Source organism: Sceloporus occidentalis, unplaced genomic scaffold, assembly GCF_023333645.1.
Source record: "Sceloporus occidentalis isolate IW3139 unplaced genomic scaffold, rSceOcc1.0.p SCAF_1, whole genome shotgun sequence".
In the NCBI taxonomy this organism is placed as follows: domain Eukaryota; kingdom Metazoa; phylum Chordata; class Lepidosauria; order Squamata; family Phrynosomatidae; genus Sceloporus; species Sceloporus occidentalis.
In genome coordinates, this window is record NW_028316981.1 from 142,115,274 (window position 1) to 142,138,059 (window position 22,786).

The 22,786-nt window shown below is 43.4% G+C and overlaps 2 protein-coding genes across 9 annotated transcripts in view; one reads left to right on the plus strand and one right to left on the minus strand.

Annotated features, from left to right (window-relative positions):
- The first annotated feature begins 485 nt into the window (after positions 1–485).
- On the plus strand, positions 486–15,112 carry BTBD17 (BTB domain containing 17). 2 transcript variants are annotated; one of them, XM_089540023.1, is made up of 3 exons: positions 486–666; positions 3,887–4,163; positions 12,558–15,112. In XM_089540023.1, exons 1-3 carry the CDS (start codon positions 534–536, stop codon positions 13,636–13,638), a joined length of 1,491 nt encoding a protein of 496 aa, XP_089396149.1. In that variant the 5' UTR covers positions 486–533; the 3' UTR covers positions 13,639–15,112. The 2 variants fall into 2 exon arrangements, with proteins under 2 accessions (XP_089396149.1, XP_089396160.1); XM_089540034.1 differs by having other exon boundaries at positions 486–627; positions 12,558–15,111.
- A 1,594-nt stretch (positions 15,113–16,706) lies between these two features.
- The window catches only part of LOC149322342 (kinesin-like protein KIF19), a 72,796-nt gene continuing 66,716 nt past the window's right edge, over positions 16,707–22,786 (minus strand). For 6 of the 7 annotated variants that reach the window (XM_089539971.1, XM_089539935.1, XM_089539961.1 and 3 more), the window contains 4 exons: positions 22,237–22,333; positions 21,422–21,825; positions 19,950–20,109; positions 16,707–18,714 (listed from right to left, as the gene is read on the minus strand). In XM_089539971.1, the coding sequence (XP_089396097.1) occupies positions 18,560–18,714; positions 19,950–20,109; positions 21,422–21,825; positions 22,237–22,333 (816 nt within the window). In that variant the 3' untranslated portion in view covers positions 16,707–18,559. The remainder of the gene's footprint in view (positions 18,715–19,949; positions 20,110–21,421; positions 21,826–22,236; positions 22,334–22,786) is intronic. The other variant, XM_089539944.1, reaches the window with a different exon arrangement.

Consider the following 22,786-nt stretch of genomic DNA (forward strand, 5'->3'; position numbering starts at 1 on the left):
CTAGTACATAGCCACATAACATGAAAAAACCCACAAAAAACTATAGGCCTACCTTTTGCTCTCATGCTGTAAAGGAATATGATGCAGCATTCAAAATGAGGGTACAAAATGAGGCCAATCACCCTGGTCGGAGGTGTAGCTAATAGCTTACCCAAAATGTGTTGTCTGCACTCTGTGCGAACTGCAATTTTATTTTATTTTTGCAGATACTTTGAAGTTAAGAAACTCCAAGGGCAAACATACAGGGATGGGTGTTCCTCCTCTGTACAGCCTCCTGCTTGTGGAGGGCTCAAGGTAGCCTTGTTGTCCCAAAGGAGGCTCTGCTTGCGGCCCAGGGACTCCCACCCTGCCCAAAAGGCATCAATTCACCATCTTAAGTGGTTTCCTTGGTAACAGCTGTTACTAGTTTTCCACCAATCAATGGCAAGCGGGGCTGGGAGAGTCAGTGTCCTACATAAAGAGTCAGACACATTAGCAGGCTCAGTTGAGGGCTTATTCCCTCTGCTGCACACTCGGCGCCCAAAGGAGAAGCCATGGTGAAAGGGACAGGGGTCCGGCCAGCCACCCCAAGGCGATGGACCTGTTCCTTTGCAGCTCTCTCACTGCTGTGCCTGGCTGTCCAAGCAGGTAAGGGGAAGAAGGGCTGCTGGGAAGGAGCCTGGCAAGGTGAGTGGGCAGGGCAGGGCAGGGCAGGGGAGTCCTGAGGAGCTCAGGTGTGGCATGGGGCAGGGTGGCTCAGTGCCACAGATGTCACTAGAGAGGGGAACCTCCACATTGCAAGACTTTATAAGTGTAATGAATCTTTTGGAACACACTTTGGAGAAGTGTAATAGTCAAGGGCAATGGGATTTTGAATGAACCACCAAGAAGAGAAAAGTAAGGAATCTATTGATTCAGTCTTCTAACAGCTCCAGCAGTCATGTATTTGTGTCCATGACTTTAGGTAGGGATTGGGGCTGTGATTTGTTCCTGAGCAAATTGCCCTCCACGGCAGATTCCCCCCCAGAGAAGGGAATGATTTCCCCAAGGTTACACAAAGAACCTACCTGAGGAACAGAAGCTGGGTTGCCTGTGCTGGCCAAATGGCTGTAATAAAGTTATTATTATTATTATTATAAGCTGGGTTGCCCAGTTCTAGGATTTATTTCTCAGCTGCTAGACCATTCTGTTGAAGGAACAGCTTAAGAAGTCATGTTAATGTGTGGATATACTCAGCAAACAGAGTCATTGACACCTTGACCTTGACGGTCTGGACCCTTCTGTTCTCTGCCCAAGATTGCTCACTGATGGAAAACCCCAGTTACTGAAATCTGGACAGTCCTCTACAAAGAGTTTACAGACTATCACTTTCCCTGTATGGTTTGATTATCACTGTAATAGAAACGGATGTCATAAATGAAGGACTTTTATATTTTAAGGTAGAGTAATTTATATTACAACCAGAATAGTATGGACTATATAAGGAAAGATTATATTTACTAATTTGGTTCCCTGTACTTTTGTTTTAAGCCATAATTAAAAAATATATGGAAAAAACCCCTTCTCAGTGCCAAATTTCACGCTGCCTCTCTGAACAGAAAAGCTGCTTCTTCCATTTCCAATCTACTATTCAGCTCAGTTTAACTGTGCTTCATATGTGTTTAAAAGATGTTAATCCTCTGGATAAAACAAGGATTTAAATGATGTAATATTTGGTCCAGATTCACTCTGGGCATAAACAGGGCAAGGTGAGTGCAAGAAACGCAGAAGTAACACCGGGGTTTGAGATCTTTCAAATCTATACCCCTCCCTCAAGAAAGGACTATAAATCAGGAAGAAATTCTTCCCTCAAACTTATTAGTTGTCAGCATCCATCTCATTGCACACTATGTCTCTTCCTTCTTTTCTTTTTTGCAGGGGGGTGTACTAGAAACAACATTTCACACTTGTGCTTGGGTACATGATGGAAATCTGAACCTTACAGCAATGTGATACTCACAAGAGCCAGACCTTTTATGACAAATCAAATGGATGCCACTAATGGGTTTCCTTGGGATTGTAAAGGGAATTGACATTTTAAAGTATATATTACAACTTTACTTGGGCAGAGGCAAAGGAGGGAGTGATCTCATTCACTTGCTGTGCTTGAGCATAAGATAAGCACTCTAACAAGCCTTTATCTAGTGCTGGAAATTATGGATTGGCTGTTCATGCAAATAGGGTATCAAACGGATATAGACAGGGAACTGTTCAAAAAAGCAGGACAGGGAAATGGACAATCTGAGAATTATTTTGCAACTGTGAGCTCTCTCCACCCCCATCCTCTGGAGTTAAGAGTCACAAATGCTTTCCTTTTAAAAGCATCTTCAACAAAGGTGATGTTTTCATGGAAACAGCCACATTTGGTGCCTGTCCCCTTAAGTTGCTCTTTCCCATCCCACTGAGACTCTTTGTCCTTAGAAGGGGTAGGATTTGTTTGCCTTTGGATTTTAACCTTTTATCCTTGCCCAAGTTGGACCAGGAATGAGTAGCAAGCCAAGAAACGGGGAGAATATGAACAGGCTAGGCTTTCTTTCCCTAGGAAGGCTAAGAAGTGTAGCTTGGCTCAGTGTGAACATTTAATTCATCTGGTGGCAGTGATTTCATTGAGTTAATGATGGCTGTGAAACTGCTGGCTTGGATCCAGCTCGTAAAGCGAATGCTCTGATACCCACAAGAGCTAGCTAGGCTTTGCCGGAGCATGGGTTTGGACAGGATGGGAGAGAGGATGATAGGCATACTTTAATTACCACCTTCAGTGTCAGGCACTCAGATAGGGCTGCCAGGCACTATTGTCTTCAATGGTTTCATTGCAACCCTTGCAGTTTGGAAGACTAATAACAGTGAGGCATACTAAAATTTTGAACATGTCAACCTTCAGTTCCTTTATAAAAGCCATTAGCTTTAGGTTTACAAAGTCTGCAGGTCATCAGAGGGTAAAAACACATCCATGTGAACAAGCATAAATAAGAACATAAGTCCCATTGCTTTCCATGGGAGAATGAAGTACAATCTTTGGTTGGAGCATATTTGTCAGTTCCCCCATCCAGCTTGTGCTGTGTTGTTTCCCTCTCTCCCCCATATGGGCAGGAATCCCAAGCAGCACTGCTCCTGGGTCTGGTTTTCTTTGGGTGTGAGAGAAATTGAGACTGAATGTTTCATTTTTTTCTGCAATATTAACTTCATTGACAACAGAGGGTAAGTAGGATCAAATAGCCAGCGAGCCTGTGAGGCAGCAGAACCAGTGGGACCCCCTCAGATCCCCAAAGAAAGGCTTTGTGTGCACACAACCCTCCCAGTGTCTTGTACCAATTCACATCTGTCTCTTCATTCTAAACAGGCAATCAGTGGGGTGGTGAATCCACTCTGGGTTTTAGTCCTAATTTTAAAAGTCGATCCAAAGCACTGAATCTTTTGCAAGATGGGGTTTACTACCTTGGCTGGCTCCTTTACATTTCTGACTGGCTCCTGGCCCTGCTTGGCTGAGTGATTCTGAAAGTTGTGGTGCACAAAAGTAAAATTTCCAAGCTCTAAAACTGCCATAGTAATGACTATGGCCCGAGACTGATGGGTGGGAAGGGGTGTGTCCATGCTGATTCTAGGGTTCGGGAGTGCACAGCAACTGGACGCTCCCGAACCCTAGTCTGTATGGACGCTGCCATCATGGCGGACTCCCGTCTATACAGGGGCCGCCATGATGACGAAAGCGCCCCAATGTTCTCAGATTGCTCTGTGTGTGTGTTTTCCATTCATCCTTCCACTGAAATAATTGACAGCTGTCCTTAAAATAAATTGTACTTCACTCATATCTCCCTGGCCCAGCCACCTCACCTCTGGTTTGTTTTCGTCTGTGTCACATTCTCTGCAGTCCAGAAGGCAGACCTTGCTGGGGACTCCACGGTGGCCACCATCAACCACTCCCTGTCTTTGCTGCAGCGACTACAGGAGCTCCTACACAACGGGAATGCCAGTGACACCACCTTGCGGGTGCGCACTTCTGGTTCTGATGAAATCAAAGTCTTTCACACCCACCAGTTGATGCTCAGCTTGCAAAGTGAGATCTTTGACAGCCTCCTGCGCAATCAAACGGTCCTGACCTTGCATGAACCTCCAGACAGTGCAGCCCTTTTTGAAAAGTTCATCAGGTAAGAGGTTGGTTGCATGTTCTCCTTAACATGAGCCTGATGAAGAAAGGAAAGAGTAGCCGTTCCTCTCCCAACCCCCTGCTTGGACCCTTGGTCTGAGCAACCTGAAAATGCATTATTTGACTTTTTGCATTCCCTTCATTTATCTTTCTGTCCTTCTTGAATCCTGTTGTGACTGTTGTTACTATGTTTTTGCATTCTGTGTGGTTTTGACTATGACCCTATGGATGAGAGATCTCCAAGAGATCAACAGCTCTGCTCAGGTCTTGCAGACTCAGGCCCATGGCTTCCTTGATTGAGCCATCTGTAGTCTTCCTCTCATCCTACAGCCTCCCACTTTACTGAGTCATGAGGTTTCATGATGTCCAAAGTATTATAGCATCAGTTTAACCATTTTCTCTTCTACTGAGTGTTCATGTTTGATTTGCTCTTGAACCCATTTTATTTGTCATTTTAGCAGTCCATGGCATGTGTGGGATTCTCCACCAAAACATTTCAGTGAGTTGTCCCCCAACTCCATGAACTCTGTTCACTCTCCAATTTGTTCAGATACTTGCCTAAACTCCTATTGGTAGTCTCAGCTAGAGAAGATGCACTGAATCAGTTGTTGAATACTGAATCAAAAGTTCCCAGAGATAGGTCTAACTCTAGCTGGGATTGCTAATAAGATTCAGACCACTGCATCTGTAACTGGTAAGTTTGGGAGCGAGAAATGGAAAGGATTGTCTAGTCATAGAGTTATGCAGCACTCCTTATACATGTTTTTATTTTGTAAATCATTGCTACTCAAAGTAGTGGTCCCTGGACTGGTGCTGGTCTTTCAGCCATTGGGTGACAGTCCCTGGTGAGCTTCCAGGAAAGAGAGAAACATTTGTAGCCAATGGGCACAAATACACTGATGGTTCCTGGCACACTGGAAGTAAGAATACTTGTTGATCCCCTGCCCCCCATTTAGAAACACTCTTTTGAATGAAACTTGTTGGAACTTAATCTCTCCCTCACTCACCCAGGAAAGGCCAGAATGGGGTTTTTCAGGATGAAATGAAAAGGAGCATAGGAGCTTCTAAAGGTTAATTGGCAACATGCTGCATGACACAATCTCCTATGTTATTTTTGTTTTAAAAATATTTTTGGATCCAAAACAGCAGGTCACCTTTGAAAAAAGTGCAGGGATCTTAGGGATTGAGAACGGAGTGGGGTGATTATAGTCCAGTATCCCATACTGCTAACCATCCCTGGTTTTAAAAACTGGTTGGGGGAAGTAAAAGTATGTGCTGACTGCATCCAAAATTAGAACAGAGCACATCTATCCCATGTGTATTTAACTGCTGACTGTCCCCCCGCATTTAAACTATAGAACGCCTCTGAATAAATCTTCCCAGACTGAGATTTACTGATAGATTTCAGTATTATCTGTGGTAGATAAAACAAAGATTTCTTGACTCCCCAGCACAGCTTGAAGTGCTAGAGTTAATGTTACTGCATTAACATGAAACATCTAAACAGATTTAATTCATTAGTGCTGTTATATTAAGAAAGGTCTATCAAATTAATCTGTTAATTTAAAAACACAATTTAAAATGTCTAAAAATGCCTGTTAATCATTACTTAAAAAAACCCTTAACAACATTGGTGTTTAAATGACTAAAATAATGGATTTTAACATCATGATTGAAAAGTTTAACAAACTACAGGTAACCAATGGTTTGTCAAATAATTATTTCCAACTTCTGTACCAAAGGCTTTGTAGGGTGCAGGAGATCCTAAACTAAGCTGTTTAAAAAAATAGATAGGGGAGAACAGGAATCTATTATCATGTGAAGTTCAATTCAGGGACATGCACAAAACTTTCTGGAGTGTATTTGTGCTGAAGGCACCTTGTTCTCACAAATTCTAAGTGTACATTTGTACCCAGCCATTCCTACACCACTACTTTGCCACTGGCTTGATTTGACTTTGATTCCTGTTTAAAAAGTCAAAAACATAGTAAATCCTAGAAGCCTAAAGTCTGCTCTTTTCTGTCCTGGCTCAATTGATCCAGTCATCTGAATCATCCAAGATGTTTTTGTAATTCTATGACGCATCATTTGGAGCCTGACTTCACAATAAATTTTCACCTGTTTGTCTTTGATTACTAGATTTTCTATTTTTTGGGAAAGTATAAACATGGAAGCAGCATATCAAGAGCAGGCCAAATGAAAAACGTGGGCGTGCCTCCTCAATAAATTTTCTGTACAATTGTGACCCTTTCTATAGGTCCTAATGCATCTTCACTGCAGAAATAATCCAGTTTGACACCATATTATTAATGGCCATTGCTCTTGTTACGGAATTCTGGGAACTGTAGTTTGTTATTGCACCAGAGCTCTGACAGAGAAGGACTTACTTGTAACTGTATTTCTTTGAGTGATCATCTGCAAATTCACACAAATGGGTTATTCTGCACTTGCGCAGTAAAGTTTGGAAACTTTTGAAATCACCAACTTTTTGGCAGTAGCTCCGCCCACACTCTTATAAGCCCCCTCATGTTCCTGCTTTTTCTGAGTTCCATAAAGTACGCCACATAGCAGCGATAGAAAGGAATAAATGAGCAGGACACAACTGAGGGGAGGATGAGCGAGCTTTGTGTGCATTCGCAGATGACCACTCGAAGAAATACAGTTACAGGTAAGCAACCTGTCCTGCTTCTTCATGGTCTTTGCGAATCACAGAAATGGGTTAGACTGACAAGCTTTGGTCAGTGGAAGAAGGAGTGTCATGATACCAATTGTAAATTCAAACCAGTTTTATTAAGAACCATAAAAAAAAACCCTTAAATATTGAAAGGAGCATTCATTTATAAGGTTCAAATAAGTTGTATTTGTTAACAACAACAAACTTCAAACTTAAAAAGTGCATTTGGTTGTCACTCCTGTGCATGAAGCATGTAACAACTTTGAAAAAGTGCATTTGTTCATCATCTGTTTGGAATCAAAGCACAAAACACAAGCAATAAATCAAATTTCAGTGCAACCCAGAAAGTAACAATGCCCTCCCAAAGGCAGTGTCCTGTCTGGCACTAGTGTCCAGCCTATAATATTTGATGAAAGTCAATGGCTAAGACCAGACAGCAGCCTTGCAGACATCCTCCAAAGGCACCCGAGTCAAAAAAGCAGAGGATGTTGCTCCCACCCTAGTTGAATGGGCTCAGATCCAAGTGGGAGGAACTTTACCTGAAAGTTCATAACAAAGGTGGATGGTACCAGCCACCCATTTAGAGAACCTTTGAGCAGTCACAGGTAGTCCCTTTTTGGTTTCTGAGTAGCAGACAAAAAGTCTCTCATAACACCTCAAACCCGAAATCTTGTCCAGGTAGAATGCTAGCGCCTGTCCGGCATCAAGGCTGTGGAGATGGTGCTTGGCATCCATGGTCGGGTTCTAGGCTAGAGTTGGCAAGACAATATCCTGGTTGATGTGGAAGGCTGAAACCACCTTCGGAAGGAAGGTAATATCGGGGTGGAGAACCACCTTGTCTCTGCGGAACTGGAGGTAAGGCTGGTCCATATTCAAGGCACAGAGTTCATTCGCCCATCGAGTGGAGGTTATGGCCACAAGGAAAGCTGTTTTCCAGGTCAGTAATCTCAAATCTTTGATGGCCATGGGTTCAAAAGGTGCGAGAGCACAAGATCTAGGCTATTGTGGATAGAGGTGCCACTTGTGGCACAGGTTCGACGACCTGCTGAGTTGGTCTGCCAATTCCTTCTCCTCCCTGGGGAGGTGGACGGCTTGTAGAAGAATCTTTCTTGGAATGCACCAGTCCCAGATACTCAGGGTGATCTTGAGGAGCATCTGAGACCTTGCTTGTTCAGGTAGTACATGACAGTGGTGTTGTCTGTCAAGAGAAGCACTGCATTGTCCAAGAGAAGAGTCTCGAAGGCTTGGAAGGCTTTTTCTACTGCAAACATCTTGAGTGCATTGATGTGAAGTTGGATCTCTGATGGAGACCATTTTTCATTTATCATGAAGTCTAAAGTGTGGGCGCCTCATCTGTCCATGGATGCATCACAGTGATTTGTGGCTGAGGAGGTAGAAAAGGCATCCCGATGCATATGTTGCTGGGTTTGAGCCACCAGTGTAGAGATCTGGCCATGGGTCTCAGTACTGCAAGCCACTTGATGGGGGGATCATCCATGGGGTCAAAGACAGAGAGGAACCAAGACTGAAGTGGTCTGAGACAGAGCCTTGCCCATAAGTTGTCGAGGCCATTTGTCCCAAGGCTACTTGCACAGTGTGGGCTCCGATCCACTTGTGCTGGAGGCAACTGCAAAAGATCTTGGAGAGAGCTTGAAACCTGTCTAGCGGTAGGTAGATAGAACACACTGTGCTTTCTCGCCACTGCTTTCATATGGTATCAAAAATTAGGTTTCTTGTCCATCTCTTTATTAAAGAGGGCAGAGTCATTGAAGGGCATGTCCTCAATTGCAGATCAGGCCTGGGGATTCAGGTCCGATGATTGTAGCCAGACATGCCTCCAAAGGGCCACTGAACCAGAGAGGATTTTGGAAGTACAGTCAGTGGAGTGGCATGCTGAGATGATATGCTGACCACCTATAGAATGGGTTTTGGAATGGATGGCCAGGGCTAGGGTCTTCATGTCATTTGGCATATCATCCAGTATGGGGTTCTAGGCACTCTATAAGGTGTTGGACATACGCCCCCATGCATGCTGTGTAATTGGCCACCATGAGGTCCAATACAGCAGAGACACAGAACCTTTTAGGTAGTCCATCAGTCTTCTTACTCTCCTTGTCGGTAGGGGAGGAAGAAGTTCTAGGAGTGAAGGACAGCTGAGACCTTTCCACAATAGTGGAATTCGGCTTTGGGTGCTGAAATACTCAAGCAGGAGCCAAAGGAGAAATGGAATATAAATTCTTGATCTTCCTTGAGGTAGAAGCGATCATGGCTGGGGTCATCCAGGCATGCTTGGCGATTTTTTCCAATGAAAGAAGATAACCAATGGAAGGGGAAGTTGGTACCTTCCCGTGCATTTTCCGCTTGATCGAATCCACCACATTGTCATTGGTACAGGTGGCCTCTGTTTCAAGGGTATTAGCCATCTGGATTATTCGGTCAGCGAAGGTCCTCACATCAGCTGTGGGAGAGGCAGGGTCCAGCTCGACCAGGTGCTGTGGTGTTGGTAATTTCTCCACAACTGAGTCGGGTGTTGGGGAACATTATGCTCTTGGGGAGTGTCCTGATCTAGGAGAGTCCTCGGGGGTCTTTGGCAGAGGTCTATCATAAACCAACTCATGGCGTGGAGGAACCAGTAGTGGAGTCGGGGTAGAGGCTCTGATGACTTGAGCCTTGGTTACAACTTGAGACAACGGAGTTGGAAATGGAAGTCTTAGAGATCGGAGGTTGCGGTGAAGCTCATCAGCATCTACTGGCAAGAGTTATCGGCTGCTGCTATAATCAAGGACCAGATCAGGATAGTGTTGAAGGAGATCCTCCTGAAAAGAGGATTCAGCGGCCACGTGGGCAATTTCATCGGCTCAGCCCTAAGGATGGCTCAGTCCCGTTGAAGAGGTAGATCGAGGACTCGAGCCCGGGGGCCACCGACTCTGACATGACTTGGGTTTGGAGTCAAAATCGGAGGATCTGTATCCTGAATCTCTCCCTCTTACTCGGTCTTGATATTGAGGTGGATGATCTAAGACATCTCACCAGATGAATTCAGGTGTGTCTTGACCTCGAGATGACCAGTGTCAAGGCCGACCAATCAGGTTTGGCACTAAGGGCAGTGGACGGAGTTTTGGCCGAAGCCAATGCCTGTTTATGGCCCGATTTGCCAGGGGAGAAGGGGAGCAGACTCTTTTCGAAGCTGAATGGTCCGTTGATTTATCACCTTTAGGATGGAAAGACTTCTCCTCAGAGTGCTTCTGTCTGGAAATCTTTTTGGATTCTTCACTCCCACATTACCCGACCAGGACGTCTTTCTATCTTTAGATGACTTGTCTTTCAGTCTCTCCTCTTCCTTCTCCTTTTCTTTCTTCTTACAGGAGGCAAAAGGGTGAGGTGCCAAAGAGCCTTTGAAGATTGGAGCAGAGGCCAGTCTGAGAGCTTGCTCCCAAAGAGCCGCCTTAAGCTTGAGGCCTCGATTTTCGAGGGCCTGCGTGGTCATAGACTTGCAAAGAGGACAAGTCTTGACATTATGGGCCTCCCGCAAACACAAAACACTCAGATCAGGGTGATCTAAAGTGGGGATTTTCACTCCACATTTACCACAGTGCTTAAAAGAGGCCATTCTCAACCAGAATTGAGGTCACAAATCTGAAGGCACCATTGAGGTCAGACGATCCAAGGTCAATCAATCAGTAAACAGTATCCAGGCCAAAATCCAAAAGAGCGGTCAAAATTGATCTGTTATGTCAAAACTGAAAGTAATCAGTACAAGTGATTCCAATAGCGAAGGTCCTTCAAGCTGCTAGTGCAGCGGACGAAAAGAACTGAGAAAGAGCGGGAATATTAGGAGGCTTGTAAGGGGGTGGGCAGAGCTACCACCAAAAAGATGCAAACAAAGTTTTGTCAAGTGATTCCAGAAGTATCTGAGCTTTACTGTGATTCGCAGAGACCACAAAGAAGAAGGCTAAAAATCTCACAAAACTACAAATCTCAGAATTCCTTTGCATTGAGCCATGAAAGTTAAAGTGGTGTCAAATGGGATTATTTCTGCAGTGTGAATACAGCTGCTAACTTTTCTTCATCCTGATCTTAAAAAAATCATCAGGAATTAGCTATTTTAAATGAATGAATGAAGGAATGAATGAATGTCATGGCTGTATCTCTTATCCAAAAGAAGATGCACTTCCCTTTATGTTAGCTAAATCAGGGTTTCTTTCTTTTTAAAATTACATTATTAATAATCCTTAAGCTTTCAGTTTATATATGAAGTTAGAACTTGTGTATGTACTTGTGTATATAAGGAGAGAAATTTTAGTTTAAAATTTACTAAAAATTTGGGTTGACTTACTGAGAAGGGACTGGTTTCTTTTTTGATAAAAGTTAACATTACACCTTAACTTTGATAAAAAAAAATGAATCATCCCCTTCTCCGCACTGAATGGCTAAAAGCTTTTTTGAACTTATTCCCTGTGTCTGATAGCTTCCCCCACACATCACACTGCCACCATTTACCATAGTTCCCTCCCCATCCATCCAGTCTTTAGGCTGAGCACAAATAGTTATGCCTGCCAAATTCTGTAAGTTCTTTGGCATCCTTTTCCATTGCTTTGTCCTTTACATCCTTTGTTACATGCACCTAAGTTTTACCCTTGATATCCATGGGTCATAGCAAATCCCATAGTTTTGACCTCCTAAACCTGTCCTCAGCTTATACATGAGGCCGACAAGTAGATAATGGCACCTTTCTTTCAAACAGCTGAGAAATTTGCATGACTCTGACAATAAATCTTGTGACTTTAGGTCAGGGCCATAGAAAGTGTGACCCACAAACTGTCTTTGGGTTGCATGCAGTGCCTAGCCCGTTTTGTGACTGGGCTCCAAATGCACCAATACAAAAATTCTGATTGTTTGGGCCAAAACTGACACAAGAATTTCCAAACTTCCACAAAAATGTGGCAATTGGGCCTCCTCACCTTCCACTACCTCACCAAAATGCAAAAAAGTCTCTTCCTCACCTCCAATAGCAGATTTTGAGTTGAAAACCCATGCTAATAGTTCTGCTGTGGCCCATTGGGGATGTGTGTGTTTCGGAGGTGTGTGTGGAAATGGCCCTTATCGCCTGCTCAGTTGTCTACCCCCTTCTTGGGATATAAAGACTATAGGCTATTCCATAGGAAAATCCTGATGTTGTATGCCATGGAAGAGGTGCATGATTAAAAAAAAAAGGGGGGGGGGAGGGAATCTAGCAGCACCTTTTAAAACTGATTTATTCTTGCATGACTTTTTGTGAATATCAATCCTGGATTAATATCCAGAAAAATGTATGCTAGAATAAATCAGTCTTAAAAGGTGCTGCTAGATTCCTTTTTATTGGAATTGTTGTTGTGTGCCTTCATGTAATGTGAAATTTATGATGGCGCTAAGGCAAACCTATCAAGATTCAGAAGAGGCTTGCCATTGCTTTTCTCTGAGACCAAGAGAGTGTGACTTGTCCAAGTTACCCAGTGGCTTTCTAGGACTGAGCAGCGATTCACAGTCTGATCTCCAGGAGTCCCGATCCAATATTTAAATCACTACACCATGCTGACTCCCTTTTTTCACCCCTCCCTTTTCTCTTTTTATGCTGAAACAGACTAACAGAACTCTCTTTGAAAACAGTGAGCATGTTATTGAACCACATGTGATGAAAAATGTTCAATATAAACTCTCCCTCCACCCCTACCCATTTTCTAGGTATTTGTACTGTGGTGAGATCTCCATACTCCTTCACCAGGCCATTCCACTTCACCGACTAGCTAGCAAATACCGTGTCTCCAGCTTGCAGCATGGGGTGGCCGAGTATATGAAGAGCCGCCTGGCCAGTGAGTCAAATCAGGGCCATGTGGTGGGCTGGTACCACTATGCAGTGAGGATTGGCGATGAAGCTCTGCAGGAAAGCTGCCTCCAGTTCCTGGCCTGGAATCTCTCTGCTGTGATGGGCAGTGCCGAGTGGGCCTCTGTCAGCTTAGATTTGCTGCTCCTCTTGCTAGAACGATCCGACTTGGTTCTGCAGAGTGAGTTGGAGCTCTACACAGCTGTAGAGGAGTGGGTTGCCACCCACCAGCCTGAGGATCCTGTAGTAGAAAAAATGCTGAGATCCCTGCGCTACCCCATGATCTCCCCCAGCCACCTCTTTCACTTGCAGAAGCAGTCTCCAGTGATGGTGAAGCACTACAGTGCCGTGCAAGACCTCCTCTTCCAAGCCTTTCAGTTCCATTCTGCTTCCCCAATCCACTTTGCCAAATACTTTGATGTCAACTGCAGTATGTTCCTGCCCCGCAACTACCTCTCCACTTCTTGGGGTTCCCAGTGGGTCATCAACAACCCAGCCCGAGATGATCGTAGTACCAGTTTCCAGACCCAGTTGGGGCCCAGCAACCATGACTCTGCCAAACGGGTGACGTGGAATGTCTTATTCTCTCCCCGCTGGCTCCCAGTCAGCCTACGTCCTGTCTACTCAGATTCTGTCTCTGGGGCCATACAGTCGATCAAGATTGAAGATGGCCGCCCCCGCCTGGTTATCACTCCAGCCACAACAAGCTCTGACTTTGCTGGTGTCAGTTTCCAGAAGACCATTTTGGTGGGGGTTAGGCAGCAGGGGAAAGTCTTTGTCAAACATGCCTATAGCTTCCACCAGAGCACTGATGAAGTGGCCGATTTCCTGGTACACGCCGACTTGCAGAAGCGCACCTCTGAATACCTCATTGACAACTCTCTGCATCTGCATATCATCGTTAAGCCAGTCTACCATTCACTAATCAAGGTCAAGAAGTAGAAGAGAGTTGTGGGGGCAAGAGGAACAGCAGAACAAGGCCAAGGGAGGGATTACTGGTTTGTATTGAAGAACAGCAATGATTCTGCCTCCAGTTACAAAACTGACTGACGCTGGCTCTGTCATCTTGCTGTGTATACCAGAGCAACCTCTTTGGAGAGGTTTGAAATGCTTCTTGCATAAAAATAATTTTTTGACCTGCAAATCTGGGGATTATTTTTAATAGATGGGGAATGAAAACACTTAAGAGCATGGGAGGGTGGAGATGTTTAGCTGTTTCTACTGCTTATGTTTAGCTCCTTTCTATCTTATTTTAAGGACCTCTGGTAGAATGAAGGAACCTCAGTCGTGTTTGGGATTAGGTCATTCTCAAAAATAACCCCCTAGAAAGACTTTAGGATCCCTGACCACATAAGAATCTGCCCTAAGCATTCCATGTCTTGCCTGGGATTTTAGTCCCATAGGATTATTGGAAGCTGACAGATGTAGACAAAGGAGGAGCACTGTGTAGAAAAAGTTCCTTAGGATAATATTAAAGTTCATTAGTTCTAGTCTCTCTCATTAGTTGATACATCCAGATCTCTCAAGACACCTCTAGTACATATCTAACAGCTGGAGGGATCTTCAAGGGAAAGAACTTGCTGTATGTGAATAGAACAGAGTTTCTCTTTATCATGGAATCTCACTTTTCCTACACAAATTTGAGCTAGAGGCAAAAGTTCTTAAGTGCTGAAAATGACATTGCTGCCTTTGGTGTATGCCTATAACCAGTTCTTTTAGTTCCACTGTTCTATATGGCCATGTGGATTCTGCCAACTTTGAAAGACAAATCAAATAAATAAATAAAAGTGTTTTTTAAAAAAATCTGCAGAAACATTTTTATCAGGAATGATGGTCAGGTGAACAGATGTAGCAATCATAATGCTGTTAGATCACCTTGAACACTCTAAAAATATTGTCCTCTTGTAATGCCTGTCTCTTATCACTAGAACCTTGCAGATTTTCTTTGTGTTCCAGCTATGCCTCCCAACATATGAACAGATTCTTAATATCAAGGATAACACAATAATAACTGGGAAAGAAGAATGGATCCAGCAGACTCTTTAGCAGTGGTTGTGACCTCAGTTGAAACTGGAGGAGAGGACGAGCAGGTTATAATGACTACATAGGTTGCAGACTATGGGGTAGGTAGAAATATGGGGTTTGTGCTGTTCCCTGCAGATTTCTGAATAAAAAACCAGGTAACATGTTGCAGTATTGCATGGTGTTATTTTGAGATACTAATGGCTTTCCAGTTTTGTTTGCAATGTACTCATCTTGGATGCCTCTCAGGAGATTTCATGGTCTTTTGCATAAGCTTCACTTCTGCGTATCAGCCCTATCAATGCTTCTGTCCTAGCTTTAACTCCTCCTATAACATCCTCCTCCTGCTCTTCTTTTTTCAGAATTTCCCCTTTCCTCATATAATGCTTTTGTCTTCCATTTATTCACTTTAATGCTTCAAGTTTGCACCACTGGTTTGGTATGTTACGTTTTGTAAAAGAAAATTCTCTTGAAAATTTTTATCAGGCCACAAAAAGTTCTAGGAGTGGGGAAGTAACTGCATCCTGCATGCACTGTGAGTAAAATGTAATGCATTGATTCAAAAGCTACTGTTTATTGCTTCTAGTGGTGGTGTGAGAGACTGTCACAGTTAAACTGCAATAAGTTTATGCTGTACCAGAGGAAACATTTGTAATTTAATGAAAATGGGCTTGTAGAAGTCAGCAGTACAGATGGATAATTATTAAGGGGAATATTACATGGATAAACAAAGAGCTATATATGCTGAAAGTAAATAGGAATATTAACAGATATTAGTTAAAATTGTGACAGCATGAGATCTCAGCTGTGAAGCTTCCCTAACCTTACATGAGAGATAGAGGTAGAACATTCAGTTACTAGTATTTCCTGTAGTTTCAACACATTAGATAGATACAGCTTTTAAAAGTGGGGTACCTGTCTGGAAGGGCCACCAGCCAGCCAAAGATAGTTACTTGGGCAAACCTTTGTACATGTACACATGCTCCTTTCTACATAACAGTAGCCTGAAACACTTTCCACTAATTGTACAAGCAATCCCAACTGCAAAATAAAATTCCCAGCATCCTAACCATGCATTTGAAACAAGAACCTTTTCACCAACCATGATCCAAATTATGTGCATATACTGTTTAGAAATATCGCTAGCAAATGCTTTGATCATACCAGTGCATTGCTGTTAGCAGTATTTGCTCCCACAAGCCAAGGGTACCCGTATGCTAATGGCAACCACTTGAACCATCTCCATATTATGTAACTGATGACCAGGCTCATTTTAAAGATCAGCTCACACATTACAACAGTACCTAATAAATGTGAACAGCATCACTAACATGTGGCATGTCATTAATCATGGCAACTTTTGCTCACAAGATATGTATAGCTGGGGGCCTAGCGGGCATCAAGATGACTCAAGATGAAATTCACACAGTGGAAAAGAGCATAGTATGGAAGCCCGATTTCAGATCTCAACTGTGCCATAAATTTGCTAAGCAAGTTGTTATTCTCTCAGTAGTAGCCCCCCTTGTAATATTATTTGCCTAATCATGGCACTACAGGCCAGGACTGGCTGGCCCACTTTTTCGTTTTACATCACAAAAAAATGAAGCATGGAGCCACAGGTGGGGAAGGAAGCAGATTAGAACGAAAGTGCTAGGGAAAGTGGGCATCAATCCCTTCCCATGGCACCACAAGTATCCTTTTGGGTTGATCCTTGGATTTTGGCCTACAGGGTACACAGGAGCAATCACCATGTCATTGCAACTGGAAAAATGGCACTGAGGGTATGTGGGGAAATATTTGCATCCCCTCCTGCAGCCAGAAGCAAACTCCTTCTCTGTCTTCACTTGCATTTGCAATTTAAAACAAAAGTACATTGCCCTTCATCTTACCCAGTTTGGTATTAAGAGAAGGAGCTGTTGTATTACTAAATTAGTATACATGAAATATGTACAGTATGTGGGAAAAGGTTGCCAAGAACTCTGCATGTGTGCTAGTCATAAAAATGCTATTTGCCTTTATTTTGCACTTTTTCTGAAATAAGTTGTATATGTATAACACAGTCCTGTTTATGTATAATACAGTATATGTGTAATACAGCCCTGACAAGAAGAAAAGTATATGGGATGAACATTGGGCTAAAGATTTCTAAAGCATCCTTAGGTGGCTAGTGTAGGACATACACCGTAGATATGCCAGCATAGTATCATAAAACATGGACTGTGTACAGTGCTATGTGAACACAGGCCATGGCACATATTTATCTGTGGGATGTCAGGTGCTGGTATTCTATGTAACCCAAGTCTAAGACCATAATAAGTCCAAAGAGAGCGGATAATTAAAGTTTACAAGTCTAATTTCAGTTTATCCTCAAGTTTGGCAAGTTAAAAATATTTTGCCTTTATTGCACTCCTGAAATACTGGTGTGAAAAATCCTGCTTCAGAAATGAAAAGTAATTTAACACCTTTTGGAAAAGAAACAAGTAGGCGGTGGTGATTCTAGGGCAGTTACATTGTTTTGTTAAGAATAACAGTTCTACAATATGAGTAATTTGAGAGGGTAAGGTGTCCCCAAATCTGTCAAATTATCCTCAAGTACAGGACATAAATGGCTGCCTCTTCTTCATTTCATATTTCTCTTTTATGTATAGCAATAGTTACATGAAAGAGGGAATGGAAGAGGCCCAATTAGAAGGAATAGAAAGAAAAGATTAATAAACGTCTTTAGAAGGGAACGATGACATAGGTAGCAGGATCTAGTGTGTGAAACTATGGTGGTCAAAATGGGTAGGAAGAGAATGAGTGATATGCTGGAAATAGCTATTTGAATAGTTGGGAGCCTACTAATGTATAAAAGCCCATGTAGTCCTACTTTAAGCCCACCCAGAGTGACCTTAGATGGCTAGATTTGGAGCATCAAGCATCTGGCAGGAATGCAGACACTGCAACTTAGGGTAAGCAGAAAAGAATACAGGCGGTCAAACAGGATTTTCAGAATATATTAACTCAGCAGAGATACAAACCTCCACCACACATACTATTTAGAGCCATTTGCTAGCACTCCTGATGACTTACTTTTGAAGGAAACTTTATGGCAACCAACATACTGGCAGGCTCATCAGAACCTCTATGCCACCTCAAAGAACTGTACAATCTTTTTGTTTAAGTAAGACTGGTTAGCAAGGAGCCCCTTTGTGACCCCCCACATCCCCCATAGAAGAGGGACAACCAGACTGGGGGTATAAAATTGCTTTCACTATTCCCATTATCATGAGCTGAAACTGTGTGCCTTCAGCTGTTACTTCTTTCTGCTCTAAGGGATGTTCTGGACAGATGTCACTTGAAAAAATTCACATTTACTTGAAATGTATTTCACTCCTTAGAGCGAGACAAAAATATTGCAACCACACAGCACATCTGGTGACTTATCTCAAAGCAGGGGTCCACACAAATGCTGTGACACTCTGTTCTTGTCTAAGAAAGGTGTAATGCAGACGCTGCAAGGTGCTTCCACTGAAAATAGATACTTCTCCCTTCAGTACAAGGGGTCCTTCAATTCCATCCAGGTTATAGCACCAGATGTTGTTGGTATTGTATTTATTTATGCCCATCCAGAGAATTACCTTTTTCAGTCTGGACTAGGATCCAGTCCCATGGTTGACAGGATTTCTGTAGCAAGACAGGAATACATACAAACCAACCAGATAATCCTTTGGGAGCTTTCCTTGAGTTATGGCAGCCATATCTGCAGTAAGTTAATCTTCCCACAGTGCCTCTGGCTACTTTGCCTCCTGACCGGGCAGCAAATGGAGCTTCTCAGCCTGCCTCTGAATGTCCTCTGTCTTCAGCATCGCTGAGTCACGCCATCCTTGCCATGTGGATTGGTACCATGCACTGCAACACAATTCAGGCGTAGTGGGCGCTGGCTGAGCTGGGAGGTTTTCTTGGTTATACCAGCTTGGCTGGAGACAACAGAGAGAAAGGAGGCCTCAGTGGGGCCTTAAGGGCAAGAACAGAAAAAGAATGAGAATCCATATGTGTTCACATCATAACCAAAGCTATAACCAATATCAGTTATATGGGCAAAGTATCTTCAAATCTCTTTTACTGAAGCCCTCAAGTACTCCCACCTCCCCAAATCCCACAGAGGTTCATTTTTAAAAAAACTGAGAGAAAATTGCTGGAGGTAGCCCACAAAAATGTGTGAAACATGGTGGCTTGCTTTTCTACCTAAAAAGGCAAAAAAAAAAAAAAAAAAAAAAAAAAAAAAAAAAAAAAGGGGGGGGGGTTAGAAAGAAGCTGAAAATACAGGAAGTGAAAAGTGGAAGTAAGCCTGAGGGCAGGGAACTGTCTAACTAAAAGATTGTATGTACAGTGCTGTGTAAATTTACAGCGCTTTATAAATAAAAGTTAATAATAATAATAATAGATTTCCACCTATTTCTGGGTTGCATTTCTGGCCAATTTTTGACTGACAATGCAGTGGTGTGTACAGAGGACAGTTCAGGAGTACAAACTGTACTTCACTGCAATTGCCAGTCCTTGCACGACATTGGCTTTTATTGTGGAGATGCCCTGCCTAAATCACAAAATTTTACAAAGGTTCAGATACTCTCATCTTCCATTTGGATGCTTCCTACTTTTTCCTGCTATTTCCTTCATCTTCCCCCCAATCCATTAAGGAGGAGAAAGTACAATAACTGCACAGTGCTTTTTGGCTAGTTGTGCTAGACATTTCTCCCCTTGGAAATACTCATACTTACACTGATTTTCACACCAGTATGCCAGAGAAGAGAGCTAGTGTGATGTAGTGGTTTGAGTGTTGGACTAAGACTTTGGGAGACTAGGTTCAAATGCCCACATGGCCATGTAAACCCACTGTGAGACCTTGAGCAAGTCACACTCTCTCAGCCTTAGAAGAAGGCAATGGTAACCCCCTCTGAAAAATCTTGCCAAGAAAACCCCATGATAGGTTTGCATTAAGGTTACCAATAATTAGGATCCCCCCCCCCAGCCGGGGGCCTTCGATACAATTTTTCTATCCCTGCCACTTTCCTGCCTTCAAGTGTGTTGTTTATTACAGATACATTAAAATGGGATTGTATAAATGCAGATGGAGAACATATGTTTTTCATTAAGCGTTGACACCCAACCACTCTGCTGTACATCACATAAACTTTACTATAATGGGAAATAACAGCAATTAACAGCAAGATTACGCATCCTTCATTTACCTGTGAATGGTTGTGCCGGCAGAAGCTTCACTCTAGAAAACTGTCCTGCAGCTTTTCCAATGCTTTGCATGTTGTGCATCCCTCCTGCTGCCATAATCTTATGCTCAGAACTGCTTTCTAGTGGATGCCGGCAGACAGCATTGTTTTTTGGACATGGGAGCTGTATAAGATATGAGAGATGGGTAGGGGGACACATATAGATTACATACATACATGCTTTATTGCTTTTGGCCAATGGCCATTGTAAGACACATATAGATTAGGAATATGCCTCATGGGTAGGAAATCTCTTTTATTAGCAATGGGTATGGGTTTTCAAGAACTAAGCAGGGCAGCGGAGGACAGGTTTTTTTGGAGGTATGTCATCTACAGGGTCACCAGGAGTCGAAATCAACTCGAGGGCAGTTGACATCAACAACAAAACGTAAGACACATGTGTGGGGAGGATTTGAAAATGGAGAGTTAGTAGCAGTCTACTAGCAGTAAAAAGAGGTAGCAGCAGACATCTGTGCTAGTCATGTGTCTGAAAGGTGAGCTTTCTGATTTGAAACATAGTAGGAGAGGTTTCCCCTTCAATGAAAGCTGCTTGTCTTTTATGTACTACAGGAATCCTTATGGTTTTCTGTGAAGGGATTGTTTCTGTACATCAGGGATGGCGAGCTACTCCAGGAATCATAAAATCATAGAGCTGGAAGAGACTGCAAGGGCCATCCAGTCCAACCCCCTGCCATGCAGGAAATTAAATCAAAGCATCCCTGACAGATGGAAAGGGCATTCCATGCAGTAGCAGAAAGTAACTTAAGAGGTACACATGCAAGCATAAACACAAACACTCATATCTATGCACAAAAAAGTAAATATCACATACATTCCCATGTGCATTCACACATATTCTCTTACACAGAAACACACACTTCCTGCCACAGCAATCTTCAGAATGTGGCAGGAAGAAGACTGAATTCCCCCTTCCTGCAGCAGTCTTGACAATGATATGATGATGACTGTTTCCTTCCAAGAACAGAACACCAGGGGAACTAGAAATCTTGAGATTTGCTGGGGGAAGCTTTCATTCCCTCCTCCCAAAAAAACCTATCTGTTCTACAAACAATCCTAATCAATATCACTGTTTTCTTTCTGCTAATAGCAGGCAGAAATCTTGAGCAGGATAGCTGAAGAGAATGGAGGGAGATGTTAAAGACTCTCCCTGCCTGGAATTATTCTGCTAAGAGAAGGATAGAAGAGGTTATAGCAGAGAAAACAATCTGTTCTCCAGCTGATGGCCAATAAGTTGAATGGTCGGGAAGAGTGCACAGAGGGATTTTGACAGTCATGGACCAAAAAAAGAGGAAGGTTTCCAAGCTCTGTCCAGAGCTAACCAGCAATAAGCAATCAGGTAGTGATCTCATTTGACGCCGATTGTCTAGAAAACCCCAATTCCACACAGCTGTAATTGTGGGACCATGAAGACATACCCTGTGGCCAGTGACCTCAAAGGATCGTGACCTCCGCTTTCTCCTCTTGGCCTCCAGTGATTCCTCTCTCTTCTCAAGCTTCTTGCTTCCCTTTTTGCTAACCCGAAGCCAGGGTCTAGGGGAGCGCCTTGGGACATTCCTTTTTGGTACAGTCTCACCGGTGCTGGTCGACAAGTTGTCCTCGCTGATGGCATGCTGCAGGCTGGGGCTGGGTGGCTGACCAAGGGCTGGGGTCTCACGACTCAAAGGGCCCTCACTTTCGCTCAGAGAGTGGAGGGACAGGCTACTGTGCTCCTTAGTTGGCTCCAACAAGTTGAGCCGGTCCGATTCCAGCACTCGGGAGCGCCGCCGGGCAGCCTTCACAGCAATGCTCTTCGTACCAGTCACTATTTCCTTGCGCTCTGCTAAGGGAGGAGGGATGTGCCCAAAAAAAAGAGCGCAACTTTTTAAAAATACCAAATACATTGGCATTCTCATTTACCAAATGCACTTTCATTTCATGCTTCCTTAGTCCAGATTTGGGTACTGAGATTAAGAGGTTAGAAAGGCCAGAATGCATCAGAAACATGGTAGAATGTCCTCCCCTCACATCTCATAATTATATATGGAAAAACTGGTGCTTGGATTTTGTTGAGTACATTCTGGTAAATAAGTGAGCTAAAATGCAAATCATCACCCATCCACACTCATTATGGAGGGCAGGGACACAACAGTGCTATCTCTCTAAGGCAATTTGTCTCAGCTTCTCTCAATTTGTGACATGAATGAGAACAGGCAAAGTAAGCCACAAGGGAAAGGTTACTGTTTATAGTTACCGCCACGTTTCGGGATGACATCTGAACAGTGATCGCTGCTGTCAGGAGAGGAGTTTCGCTGGCTACCCAGGCTAACTAGACTCACCCGGGCTGCATACTGTGAAGAAGGACAGTCAAGTCAAGTCAAGTCAAGTCAAATCAAGACAGAACAATTTCCTATAATAGGATTGGCCCTACCATTAGGGAGAGTTGGACAACCACATCAAGCAGCGGGATGGCATGGGCAGGAGCCTTCCCAATAATTATTCCTTCCTGTTTCTCCTAACTGTTCCCCTGTGTGGGTGCCCCATGGTTAGTCCTGATCTCCTAAACAGGTCTGCTTCCCTCAGGGTGGAGTGGGGGAAACACTGTTCGGCCATCCATGCTAAAGCAAAATTCAGCTTTCAGTCTTAAATGACAAGGACAAGTGCCTTCTGGCCTAATGTTCTCCAAAACTTTGAAGCCACCCCTCATTTGTATTCCTATGTTCTCTCCCAGCATAATATCACTTGTGCAGCTTTCAAAATATGCGTAATCCTTCACAATCACACTGCTTAATGTTTGGTGAAGT

Excerpts from the sequence above, each read along its gene's own strand:
- BTBD17 (XM_089540023.1), top strand. The coding sequence starts at position 534 with ATGGTGAAAGGGACAGGGGTCCGGCCAGCCACCCCAAGGCGATGGACC. Across the intron at positions 667-3,886 it reads CTGGGAAGGAGCCTGGCAAG|TCCAGAAGGCAGACCTTGCT; the intron begins GTGAGTGGGCAG and ends CATTCTCTGCAG. Across the intron at positions 4,164-12,557 it reads CTTTTTGAAAAGTTCATCAG|GTATTTGTACTGTGGTGAGA; the intron begins GTAAGAGGTTGG and ends CCCATTTTCTAG.